The sequence below is a fragment of the Tenrec ecaudatus genome, chromosome 4 (genome assembly GCF_050624435.1).
Source record: "Tenrec ecaudatus isolate mTenEca1 chromosome 4, mTenEca1.hap1, whole genome shotgun sequence".
NCBI classification, from domain to species: domain Eukaryota; kingdom Metazoa; phylum Chordata; class Mammalia; order Afrosoricida; family Tenrecidae; genus Tenrec; species Tenrec ecaudatus.
In genome coordinates this window covers 42,616,902-42,629,008 of record NC_134533.1, presented here as the reverse complement: position 1 = coordinate 42,629,008, position 12,107 = coordinate 42,616,902, and the positions used below count along the sequence as shown (strand labels likewise).

Genomic DNA, 12,107 nt, shown 5'->3' with positions numbered 1-12,107 from the left:
TGGCATGCATTTAAAAATTCATTTTTTACTCATTCTTCGTGATTCAACCTGTCTTTAGCTCACACCTGTGTCAGATTCATTTCTATGTGTCTCTGAGCACTTTGTTAGAACACTGTTATCAACATGTAATGATATATTATTACAATTATCATTTGGTTAATTCTTCGAGAGTACAGAGCTTGACCGCTTTTGCTGACCAGTCAATGCCCAGTGCTCAACACTGCATCTTCTACACTGCAATAGTTCCATTAGTGATTGCAACTTAATGATTAAATAAAATTTTGCACAATAGTACAGTGAGCTTTCACTTAATTATACTCATGTGGAATCTCTACATAGACCAAGAGGCAGCTGCTTACACAGAATAAGGGGGATTCTGTATGGTTTGAAATCAGGAAGGTATGTGTCAGGGTATACAATCCTGTCACTATATCTATCCAGCCTGTGTGCTACGTAACTAATTAGAGAAGCTGGGCTATGTGAAGAATAATGCAGCACGTGATTGGACAAAACCTCATTAACAACCTGCCATATGAAAATGATGCGCTCTTGCCTGTCGAAAGTCAAGAGGACTTGAAGTATTCACTGATGAAGATGAAAATCTATAGCCTTCAGTAGAAAAGAAACAAAATTCTTCACTGAACCAATCAGCTGTGATAATTGTACCAACAGCATGATAAATGCAGGAATGATTGAAATTGTGAAGGGTAGCGTTGTTTTGGATCCACAATCATTGCTCATGAAAGCAAAGGTCAAACCACTAAACAGCAGCTTGTGCAGGGCAATTTTGCTGCAAAAGAGTTCTTTAAAGTGTTTTAAAAAAACAAATATGTCACTTTGAGAACTAAGATGTACCTCACCTAAGCCATGTGTGTTAGACTAGATTCTCTAGAGAAGCAAAACCAGTCATGCTTGTATGTGTTTGTGGATTGGAAGAGATTTGTATCAAGAACTGGCTTAAGGCTTCCGCCATCTTTCCATCCCTCAGTCAGACGCGGCCCGGAGACGCTTCTGGAAGTTCCATCACGATGGCCGCCCAAGGAGAACCCCAAGTCCAGTTCAAACTCGTTCTGGTGGGTGATGGTGGTACTGGAAAAACGACATTTGTGAAACGTCACCTGACTGGTGAATTTGAGAAGAAGTATGTAGCTACCTTAGGTGTTGAGGTCCATCCCCTTGTGTTCCATACTAACAGAGGACCTATCAAATTCAACGTGTGGGATACAGCTGGTCAAGAAAAATTTGGAGGACTGAGAGATGGCCGTTATATTCAAGCCCAGTGTGCCATTATAATGTTCAATGTAACCTCAAGGGTTACTTACAAGAATGTGCCTAACTGGCATAGGGATCTGGTTCGAGTATGTGAAAACATACCCATCGTGCTGTGTGGCAACAAAGTGGATATTAAGGACAGGAAAGTTAAGGCAAAATCCATTGTCTTCCACCGAAAGAAGAACCTTCAGTACTATGACATTTCTGCCAAAAGCAACTACAACTTTGAAAAGCCCTTCCTTTGGCTTGCTAGAAAACTCATTGGCGATCCTAACTTGGAGTTTGTTGCCATGCCTGCTCTGGCCCCACCAGAGGTTGTTATGGACCCAGCTTTGGCAGCCCAGTATGAGCATGATTTAGAGGTTGCGCAGACAACCGCTCTCCCGCATGAAGATGATGGCCTGTGAGAGAACGAAGCTGGAGCCCAGCGTCAGAAGTCTAGTTTTATAGGCAACTGTCCTGTGACGTCAGTGGTGCAGCGTGTTTGCCACTCTTATTACATAGCTAAGCAGAATGTGCTCATCTTTGGGATGCTGAAGGAGATGCATGGGCTTCGGAGTGAGTGTGGCAGTTTAAAACCTTTTTTTTTTTTTGAACCCACATATCTAGCTGTTTGGGAATGCATTTTTCTTGAAATTCAACTACAAGACTGCTACAGTCACATCACAATATTCAGTGGTGATGTTTTGTTTGTTAACTGTCATTCCCATTCCTTTTCGTTAGAATAAAGTTGTATTTCAAATATCTAAAAAAATAAAATAAAATAAAGAACTGGCTTACTCAGTTGTAGAAGTGGTGAGATCTGTCCAGGTTAAGTCAGGCTTCTCCTAACTTGTGCAGATGTGGTAGCTGATGCGTAAGAAGCAGGGGAGTGGGCCACAGGCTGATGGGTGCAGAGGTAAATGAATCCGAGGTCAACCCCATGAATCCACCCTTGGTAGTCTGCTGATGACTCCTGGGATCGTGAGTTATGCATCAGATTAATGAATCCACTTCAGCAGAAAGTGAGGGGCCCAAGAAAACTGGGCTTTGTTTAGAATCTCTCTTTCATACAGAAGGCCACACCTATAAGGAGGTGTCATCAGATTTCAAACTGATTGAAAGGTTGGGCTTTACCCCTACCTTCACTTGGGAGTGTCTAGTGGACATCACACCATAGCATTTTCAATCACTTCACATGCATTTGAATGCTGGACAATGAATAAAGAAAACCAAAGAAGACTTGGTAACTTTGAATTTTAATGCTGGCCAATAATATATTAAATCCACCCAGAAGTGTCAGAAGAACAAGCACATCTGTCTTGGAAGAAGAGCCTGAATAATCCATAGAAGGAAGGGTGTATCCAAAAGAAGAAGACCTTCCATGAGATTGATTCACAGAATGGCTACAACGAGGTCAACCCCAGCACCGACAGTGAGTGAGGACGGGATGATGTAGTATTCGGTTGCATACAAGGTCCAAATCACCACAAGAGCACCAAACAGGAATACCAACAAACTCTCGATTTTGGTAGTTAGTACTGTTATCAGCGTATAGCAGTTTTAGCCATAACATCACTTTAGTATAGTCCCTCTAAAATATGATTTTGAGTGTACGAATGTTCTGATGGGTTCTTCTACTTTTTAAGATCATTCTGTAAGTGTCTCCTAACTAGCTAGTGTTTTGCTTTTTTGCTCTTCTTGTTGCAGGTGCCACTGGGTGGCTTCCCATCCATGGCGACACTATGGCTCAATGCAAACATGTGCTGTCTGGTCCTGCGCTATCCTCACGATTAGGCTGATGTTTGAGGCCATTGTTTCAGCCACTCTGTCAAGGGCGTGTTGTCAAGGGTCTTCCTCTTTTTAACTGACCCTCCACTTTACCGAGCTTCTGTCCTTTTCCATGCCTTGGTCTCTCCTGATAAAATGTCCAAAGTACATGAGACGAAGTCTCCCAATCCTTGCCTCTAAGGAGATTCTGGCTGTACCTTTTCCAAGACCTATTTTTTTGGCAGTCCATAGTACTTTAAATATTATTTGCCAACACCATAATTCTAATGCATTGGTTTTCCTTAGAATAATGTCCAGCTTTCACATACACATTACGCAATTGAAAATACCATGGCCTGAGTCAGGTGTACCTCGAAATAACGCCTTGCTTTTCAACACTTCAAAGAGCTCTTGTGCCTCAGATGTACCGAATGCCGTGTGCCGCTGCTCTCTTGACTGCTGCCTCCATGAGAATTCGGCACTGTAACGCAATGGACATTTCAATGTGCGAGAATAGACATCAAACAAAATTATGCTCATTTCTGTATCATATATATTTAAATGATGATTTTAGTAATTATCCAAAAGAATCAGTTGGTTTTTTAATGCCACTCTTGATCTCAGTTGGCAAAAATAAGACTGTCCCGGGCATCAAATAGAATATCTGGAATTGCTTTGGAACATGGGCAAGCTGCGCATGCTCCTAATAACAGAATTGTTTTCTTGAAATCTAAATAAGAGAGGAATGAGATTTGACCCAATACTCCCTTCTTTTGAGTATAATTAAAATGTTATCTATTGGAAGGTCAGGTCTACCTACTCTGATTTTAGACTTTGTTCCTCAAAGCTTATTTCCTGTTATTTCCTTTTTTATCATATTGTTTCATTCAAACAGAGCTGCTTGCTGTTTCTATCTACATTCTAAGTTTTCCCCTTCTCAGATTTTATTAATATTTAACTGATGCCTACACTGCTCTCAGTGTATTCCTGCAAATAAAACCTGACCAAGTCTTGAAGACCCACTCAAAGGCAATCTCTTCTATCACACTTCACTAATCTCCCACCTTGGGGGAGAGGGGGTTAACAAAATGACTTCTCCCTCTTAAGTCTTCTTATAATTCCTATTTATTTATAAATTTAATTTATGCAATTTATTTGTCACATTATTTTTTGTAATATAACCAACTATTGTAAACATATATGTACATTTCTTATCTCTTCTGTGGAAGGATTTAAGTCTGATGCAGTCATCTGACACCTTGCATATTAAGGGCCTTAAATAAGTTTATGTTAAGTGAATAAGTTAAGAAGTATTTAAGAAGAATGAAAATATATGTACTTTAAAGAAATACCATTAACCTAGAACCTGGGTCTGTGTCTATGTCCATGTCCCTAGATTGTGCCTGTCTATGAAATGAAAACATATTTTCTAAAGATTAATAAATTATGACATTTCTTCTATTTTTCTAAATGAGTTTCTTAATATTGGAAACCAATTAAAGATCCAAATGACGTTAGATACACATGTGAATTATTTTTGCAGGCTCTTTAAATAACATTAAAACCTAAACCCATCGCTAGTGAGTAGATGCGGACTTATAACAACTCGATAGAACAAGGTAGGACTGCCTGGGTGAGTTTCTGAGACTGTAGCTCTCTTTGGAGTGAAAAGGCCCATCTTTCTCCCACAGAGTGGCTGATGGTTTGAACTGCTAACCATGTGGTTAGCAGCCAAGTGAGTAACCACTACTCCATTAGGGCCCTGTCATATGACATATTGTAAAGAGAAATATAGTCTTGCATATCATTGAGTTGAAGCATGTGAGATAGTAGCTTTAATGATGAGGAGCAGGATGGACCTGAGCATAGCAAGCCCATCCTTAGACTACCTATGTAGTTCCTGAGCATCACCAATACAAGTGGAACTTGGATCAAGAATGACAAATACTAGATATGCATGAGAGCTTCAAAAAGTTAGTGGCAAATGGAATTTTTCTAAGAACTTTTGCAGTCTATTCATATGTACCAATCAATAGTTTAGCTAAACTAGTGCAAAGATTGACACTGATCATTATATTCTTTTAAGAACTATTTAAAGGAGATGGATTGACATTGGCTACAACAATGGGCTCATGACCAAGAACAATTGTGACGGTGGCACAGGACCAGGTGGTGTTGTGTTCTGCTGTGCACAGGGTCACTGGGGGTTGAGAACTGACTAGTTGGCATCTAAAAACAACAACAACAACAACATGTAGGTTCATGTTGACATGGAAACTTCAAGTATTAGTTAGGAACCTTATGTTAATGAGGGAGGAACAACTCAAAGTTATATAATTTCTTTGTATAGTCAAGAATTTTACTAAATTGTAAATATAGAAACTGTTAATTGATATATATTCTTATTGTTTAGATCCTCAACAGCACCAAAATAAATCTGTAAATTAAAAAAGGATTGCTATCCCTCAACTTTAAATGATCCTAAGTGATAAGGAAAAAAAATGACTCTCTTTCTAATTTTCAGCACACTGATAACATATTTTAAACTATGTGACATGTCTAGAACCCAAGGATAGGAGATAACTTTTTAGCTATCTGAAAATCAAACTCCCTGACAATAATTTGATTCCCACTCACAGAAACACTACAGGACAGAGTGAAAGGGCCCCTGTGGCTATCAGAGACTATAAATCTTTCCAGGGGTAGGAAGTTTCATCTTTGTCCTGTGGAGTGGCTCGTGATTTCAAACAGCTGACCTTGTGGTTAGCAGTCCAATGGATACAATCACTATGGCAGCAGGACTCACAATTGTTAGCTATAGGGGTGGGTAAAATAATTTTTCTAGTCATCACAAGATACTTACTCTTCTGTATGTGAGTGACTCTCTAAACACCCATGTTCTCCAAATTGTGTTCATTAATTAATGATCGAATCTGTTAGTTAGGAGAACCTCCTGGCTACCAAATGAATCTTTTCCTCTCTTTTTTTCCCTTTCTCTTGAAAGAAGTTGGTTGAGGAAGGTTTGAATTTCACAAGTTTAAGTGTGATTTCATTTGAGTTCTGTTGAGATGTTGTGTCATAAACTTTTCCAGGAAGCCAAAAATAACTGAGAAGGCTTTTTGAACCAGAACGGTACGTTTCGCTCCCTCACTGGTTTTGCTTACTTATTGGTCTATAGGTGTAAATCAGTGGTTTCCCACAGGAGGCATGTACAGACACATGCACACACACCCACACCCACATGCACATACCCTTTACTTGGAATATTGGGCAATGTCTGGGTCAAAGCCAGAGTGGGGTGGGGTGGGGTGGCGCATGTACATCTAGTGGATAGTTGCGGAGGGTGCGTTGAAATACCCTACAGTGCACAGGGCAGCCCTCACCCCAAAGAAGCATGCACCTCAAATGCCAGTACTACTTGGAGAAACCTTGATTTAAATGGGGTCTCTGTAGAATGTTAGCTCAAAGAGGCCAGAGAGCCGTGCTTCCTAGACTCCCCAGTACAAAGTGTGGGCATACCCAAACCATGCCCATTGTCATCACGCAGCTCCAGACTCACACTGACTCTATCAGACAGAGTAGACCTGCTCCCAGGATTGCTAAGGCTCGACTCTGCCTGCAAGCAGATGCTGAACTTTGGGTTAGCAATCATGTGTTTAACCATGAGCCACCAGAGCGCCTATGTCTGAAGCATAAGCCCCCCAACCAAACGCACCGCTACCCAGTCAATTCTGAGTCAGTGACCCTCCACACGGGCGCCAAGGCTGTCATTCTTTACCAGAGCAGGAAGCCGTGTCCGTACTGTGAACAGTCGGGCAAAGCTTGGTGGACAGTCCCTCTAAGGCTGCTTGTATATTACTTCATTGTCTGGGGGGGGGGGGAGTGGCAGGAATGAATAAAATATCATGCATGTCCCAACTCATGTTATTAAAAATAATATGGCGATTCTTGCTTGATCTTGAGGTTTGTTTCCATGTCTTCTCTGACGGATGCGCATGGCTACACTGAAGACAATTTGCTGTATGTGATAGGTAAATACTTGGCCTTGGTCCAAAATACCCATCCTTTGGTGTTATGTTACATCATGGAGAGCCTCTCCTTTAAAGAGCAATAGCTTTATCCCTATCGTTAGACAAATCTAAGCATTTCTTTTTAGAACCTGCCCTGGCTCTCATCAGTTTCTGAAGAGGACTCAATGGCACATGAAATGTAGCAAATAACAAGATTTTCATTGACTAAGTTTTCAAGTAGATCACCTGGCCTTTCTAGTCTGTCTTAGTCTGGAAAAATGTGAAAACTGTCCACCACGGGTGATCCTGTTGGTATTTGAAATTCTGGTGGCCCAGCTTCCAGCATGACAGTAACACAGAAGCACCACTGTGTGACAAGCTATGAATGGTGGTTTTCCCTATTCCAAAGCTTCCATAGTTTTTGTAATGTCAATTTCAGACTGTTTAGTAGAAGCTCTGGCTGGCTTCATGTGCATTCATATTAGATGCTTTCTATTACATATGTTTTAAAAAGACAAATATGTAGAAAATATTCAGGTAAAATACATTGAAAGTAAGTGAAAGTTTATTATTATTTTTTATTTTAAGAGCTAAGTTGTAAGCAAATTGCTTTCCTGAGATAATATATTTAAAATACGATTTTACATGCCCCAGGCAACTTCTGCAATGATTCTGATTTCTTTTTGAGAGAAACATTTGTAAAGGGCTATGTTGCAGGCCAAGGTCCTTCCAGAATGTTCTATAAACAGACAGCATTCTCTTATTTCTTTATACACACACTACACACACACACACACACACATATATACACATACATACTCATCAAAGTTGATTGGAATGTTCAGAACCTATGACTTATATTTAATTTCTCTGAGCACAACAGACAATTCCTATATTATCATTTCTTCATAAAATTGAATAAGACTGGGTAGATGAACATGTTAGAATAGTGCCTGGAATATTGTAAGTACTGCTTAGTGACTTCCGGCTCCCATCTTTAGGGTATAGAAGGACACCGGGTGCCTCCAAGAGGCCCGTTGGGATTATATGTCAAAATAACGAGGCTATTCTCCATCCTCATCTTCCTTTGTGGACTGACAAGGAGCTTCTTCTGCTCAGTCTGCTGCTGCTCAGTGAGCTGTGCAAAATGGTCCTCATGCCTCTCTTGCCTTCAACCATATGACTACTGTCCTCATGCCGAGAACATATGCATATGAAAAAGACTTTATTCTGAGGACCTATCAATCATTGGACAAGACAGAACGGAATAGAAGTCTAGAATTACCGAAACAATAATTTAACTGTGTATGTGCTTGTGTTTTGTAAACATTCTTTAAGAATTAAAAATTGAGGTACCTATAAAAATAAGAAACACCCCATGGCTCTCCAATATACCAGATCCCTCCTGATTCCTTAAGTAGACTAAGCATGTGTTCATGGCCTCAAGCTGTCTGAGCTCAATATGATATGCCTTTGTGAAAGCTCTTGTATATATCTAATTTATTTGTTCAAATGATGAGCCTTCTCATCCCATCTGATAGCTTCCAAAGAAGATCTTTCTTTGGATAACAAATGCAGTATTGTACATTAGACCTGACATTTTCATGAATAGAAGTGAAAATAGTTTACATTAAAAGTGTTGTTCAGAAAAGTAGGTAAAGGGAGATGCGGGACAGTGTAAGACATGACAAACTAATAATTTATAAATTATCAATGGTTTGGGAGGGAGTGGAAAAATGAGGAGTTGACACCAACGGCTCAAGTAGGAAGCAAATGTTTAGAGAATGATGGTGGCAGTAAATTTACAAATGTGCTGGATACAATGCATCTATGTATGGATTGTGATAAGAGTTGTATGAGCCCCCAATAAAATGATTTAAAAAAAAAAGAAGAAAGCAATGCAAAAAGAATGTGTTGTTGTTGTGTTGTTGTTCCTAGTCACCTTTTGCCTGAGCAGTGCCACCAACACTCTGAAGTCCATTGTGAACCAGAGGTCTGAGTTCAGGATGACTGGGACAATATTGTTCCTTCTTAACATTGTGGTAACTGATCTCCGTGTAAGACTTACTCCACTAAGCAAAGCAATACTTACTGTGTGTATTTTGATACTAGCCTTGAAAGCCACTCAAATATATGTATGTATACATATATATGCAATTTTTCTTGCATAATGAGTAACTTCTTATTCTGCTAATGAGGACATTTATCTTTTACAATAAAACCTCTAATGAACCTTGAAGAATCCAAACTTGCCTAAACCACGGGTTAGTTTTAAGAGAGGATACCAATAAGCATGATCATACAACAAATCATGTTGATTTTGTTTTTTCAGGAAAAATCATTTTGTAGTTGTTACCTGTTCCCTTGACCCCAAATACTTCACCTCGCTTTGCTTTGCATTCCCGATTTAACATGTTTTCCCAGATAATTACAGCTATCTATAGTCCTTGTTAGACTTGCCAATTTGTGACTCTGCAAAGCTACCTGTTATAGGTACTGACAGATTGACCTAAGCAGATTTCTGACTTTACTTCAGGGAGCAGGCCTGTTGGGAACGCCGAGTAACGTTCTGTTTCAAAGGGCTGTTTTCACGGTAGTGGAAAATGTGGTGTCAGCAAGCATGACCCTTATAACCCTTAGGCACCCTAATCTTTAAGATGTTCGCATATGGCAAGAACCACGACACAGCTCACAGACAAATACAATGATCACGAAGTCACCAAATCATCAAAGAACGAGCAAAACTGCTCCAGAAAGGAAAAGCTTTAGGGTTGATTAGCAACGCAGTGCCTGCAATGAAAACGGCATCCGAAAGTCTCCCGTGGCAATAATCAACTGTCGAAAGGATCCTCACGATTCGCCTTTTTTCCTGCAGTTTCCACCCGATTCTGGATCAAGAAGGAAGTTCTCATTAGCAAAGGAACAGATAAAGGAGGGAGGGAGAAAGCTTTGTCTTCCCCTCACTCTTCCCCAACAGCTGCAGCTTGCCTGTCCCTGACCTTCGTCCTTTGCAGAGAGAGGGTCAAGGGGGTGCAGGCCCGGCTCAAGCTCGCCTTTAGTCAGTGATCTGTGAATAGCTCTCAGTCCCCGAATGACGCCAGCGCTGCTCCGAAGGGAGCAGTGACTCAGAGCGCAGGAGGCACAGAGATGGCCTGAACAGCCAGGAGCGCGTCATTGGTAATCCCAGCGACACCTTTCACATCCGCGCTATTTGTCTCCATGCCCTGCGCGGAAGGCTGGGGCAATGTTTTATTTAAGGGCTCTCGGCTGCCTTCTGCCTGACGGATTGCTTGTCTGCAGGGCTTACTAACACTTGCAGATCTTCCTGGAGGAAGGGGGTGGGGATGCGGGATTCCTAGTATAGTGCCGGCCCATTTCTGTGAACTCAGCTACCGGGCTTCTGTGCTTTGGAAACTGCATGGTGAATTCAAACGGCAGACCCAAGCCTTTCACTTTGTGGCAGAAGAGCCAAGACGGTCACTTGAGCTATTGTGCCAGTGAAATCCATCCAAACCCATCATTATCTATGAACCCTCAGTTAGGGAGCTTGTAGCTGTGATCCTCTGGGAGGGCCTGGTTTCAAGACATACTCTGCAAAATGGAGGTAACAGGGCCCTTCTCCTAGGGATGCTGTGCACATTAAATGATTGAATGCACGTATACCGGTACCTGGCTAATTGTAAGTGCATACTAAGTGGTAGGTCTTAGTACTGGTGACTCTGTCACGGAAGCTTGGACTGCTAATGAAAGATTGAGGTTCAATCCCAGAAGCTGGTAGGAGAAGGTCAGGCCGTCTCTTCCCGCACACTTCTACAGCCTGGAGAGCCCTAACAAGGGGTGCTGAGTCAGAACGGACTCAATGCAGTGTGGTGTTAGTATGACACGTTGGGCACTGGGCTGGGGGCTATGGTGACAACAGGGCCAGGCACATGTCAGCGTGGAGGGACTGTCACCAGCAGTAAGAGAGAAGTAAAGAAACAAACAACTGAAGTGCAGAATAGCCCAATGGTTTAGAATTTAAATGTTCAGAATAAAACTTTAGAATGTGAGCACCCCCTTTGCGAAGCACCGCGATCATCCAAAGGAAGCCAACTGTCAGACCTTCCTTCTAAGGTGCCTCCAAGGTGGGTTTGCACTGCCAGCTTTCTGGTTAGCAATAGAGCACCTGGGCGGTGGGCCTAAGGCGGAATTGCTCAGTAAGATGTAGGTATTGACAGTGATGCTGCCTCACAATTCTATTTTAAGAATCAAGAGCCACAACCATGCATATAATAAGATGGGAATAAATAAAAAGGCAGCAAACTGATGGCTTTTAACTCTGTGCTTCTGCCGGGTGGATACTGAGCACTCTTGACCTTTGCTTCCAATTCTTCCGACTTCTCCCGATAGCTCTTTCAGCAGCCTCACCCACATCCAGCACCAAGCAGAGACCTCACTCAGCGCAAACGAAAGGAGGGGCCCATGGGGGGTATGTTTCACAAAGCACAACTTTTCGGAATGAAAGGTAAACCTTGAGCTAGCCGTCTACGGTCATGGTTGCTTATGGGTTACCACCTAGACACATAAAAGGGGAAAAAAGACAGGAAGGTGTGTCTTTGTTGTCAAATGCATGAAATTGTTGGTTTCATGTATTTTGAGAGCTGGAAAATATGCAAAAGGAGTTAAATATAGTTATTGAACATTTGCCACATTTATGAACTTCAAAAATGTTAACAGAACATTTTTATTTTTTCTCCTCACACAGGAGGCTTTGGAAATGTGTACAATTAGCACGGATTATCAACCTCAGCGGGTGGGGAGTTCCACGTGCCCCTCCCACGACTTCTTACGAGTGTAACTCCTGCAGGCGGCACCGAGCAAACCCAGCTCCGGCTGCTTTCCTGCTGACAGCTGAAGTTTCATTCCAGAGCCAAGCGAGAGGGGCAGACGGCATTTGAGATTTGTAGTGGTTAAGTTCGGCTAGCACTCAGTTGGTTTACAAATCTGCATTTGGGATCTAGCATTTGTAGCCTGGCTTCTCCATACCCCTTCTCCTACAGTATCCTGACTATGTTCTTGTAGCTTTCCCCCCTCCCT

The 12,107-nt window shown here is 41.6% G+C and overlaps 1 protein-coding gene across 1 annotated transcript; it reads left to right on the top strand.

The window, feature by feature from the left end:
* Positions 1-1,001: 1,001 nt before the first annotated feature.
* LOC142446637 (GTP-binding nuclear protein Ran-like) lies at positions 1,002-1,811 on the top strand. The gene has a single exon (XM_075548394.1). It carries the CDS (start codon positions 1,029-1,031, stop codon positions 1,677-1,679), a length of 651 nt encoding a protein of 216 aa, XP_075404509.1. The 5' UTR covers positions 1,002-1,028; the 3' UTR covers positions 1,680-1,811.
* Positions 1,812-12,107: the final 10,296 nt, after the last annotated feature.

Coding starts and splice junctions, on each gene's coding strand:
- LOC142446637 (XM_075548394.1), top strand. CDS start 1,029: ATGGCCGCCCAAGGAGAACCCCAAGTCCAGTTCAAACTCGTTCTGGTG.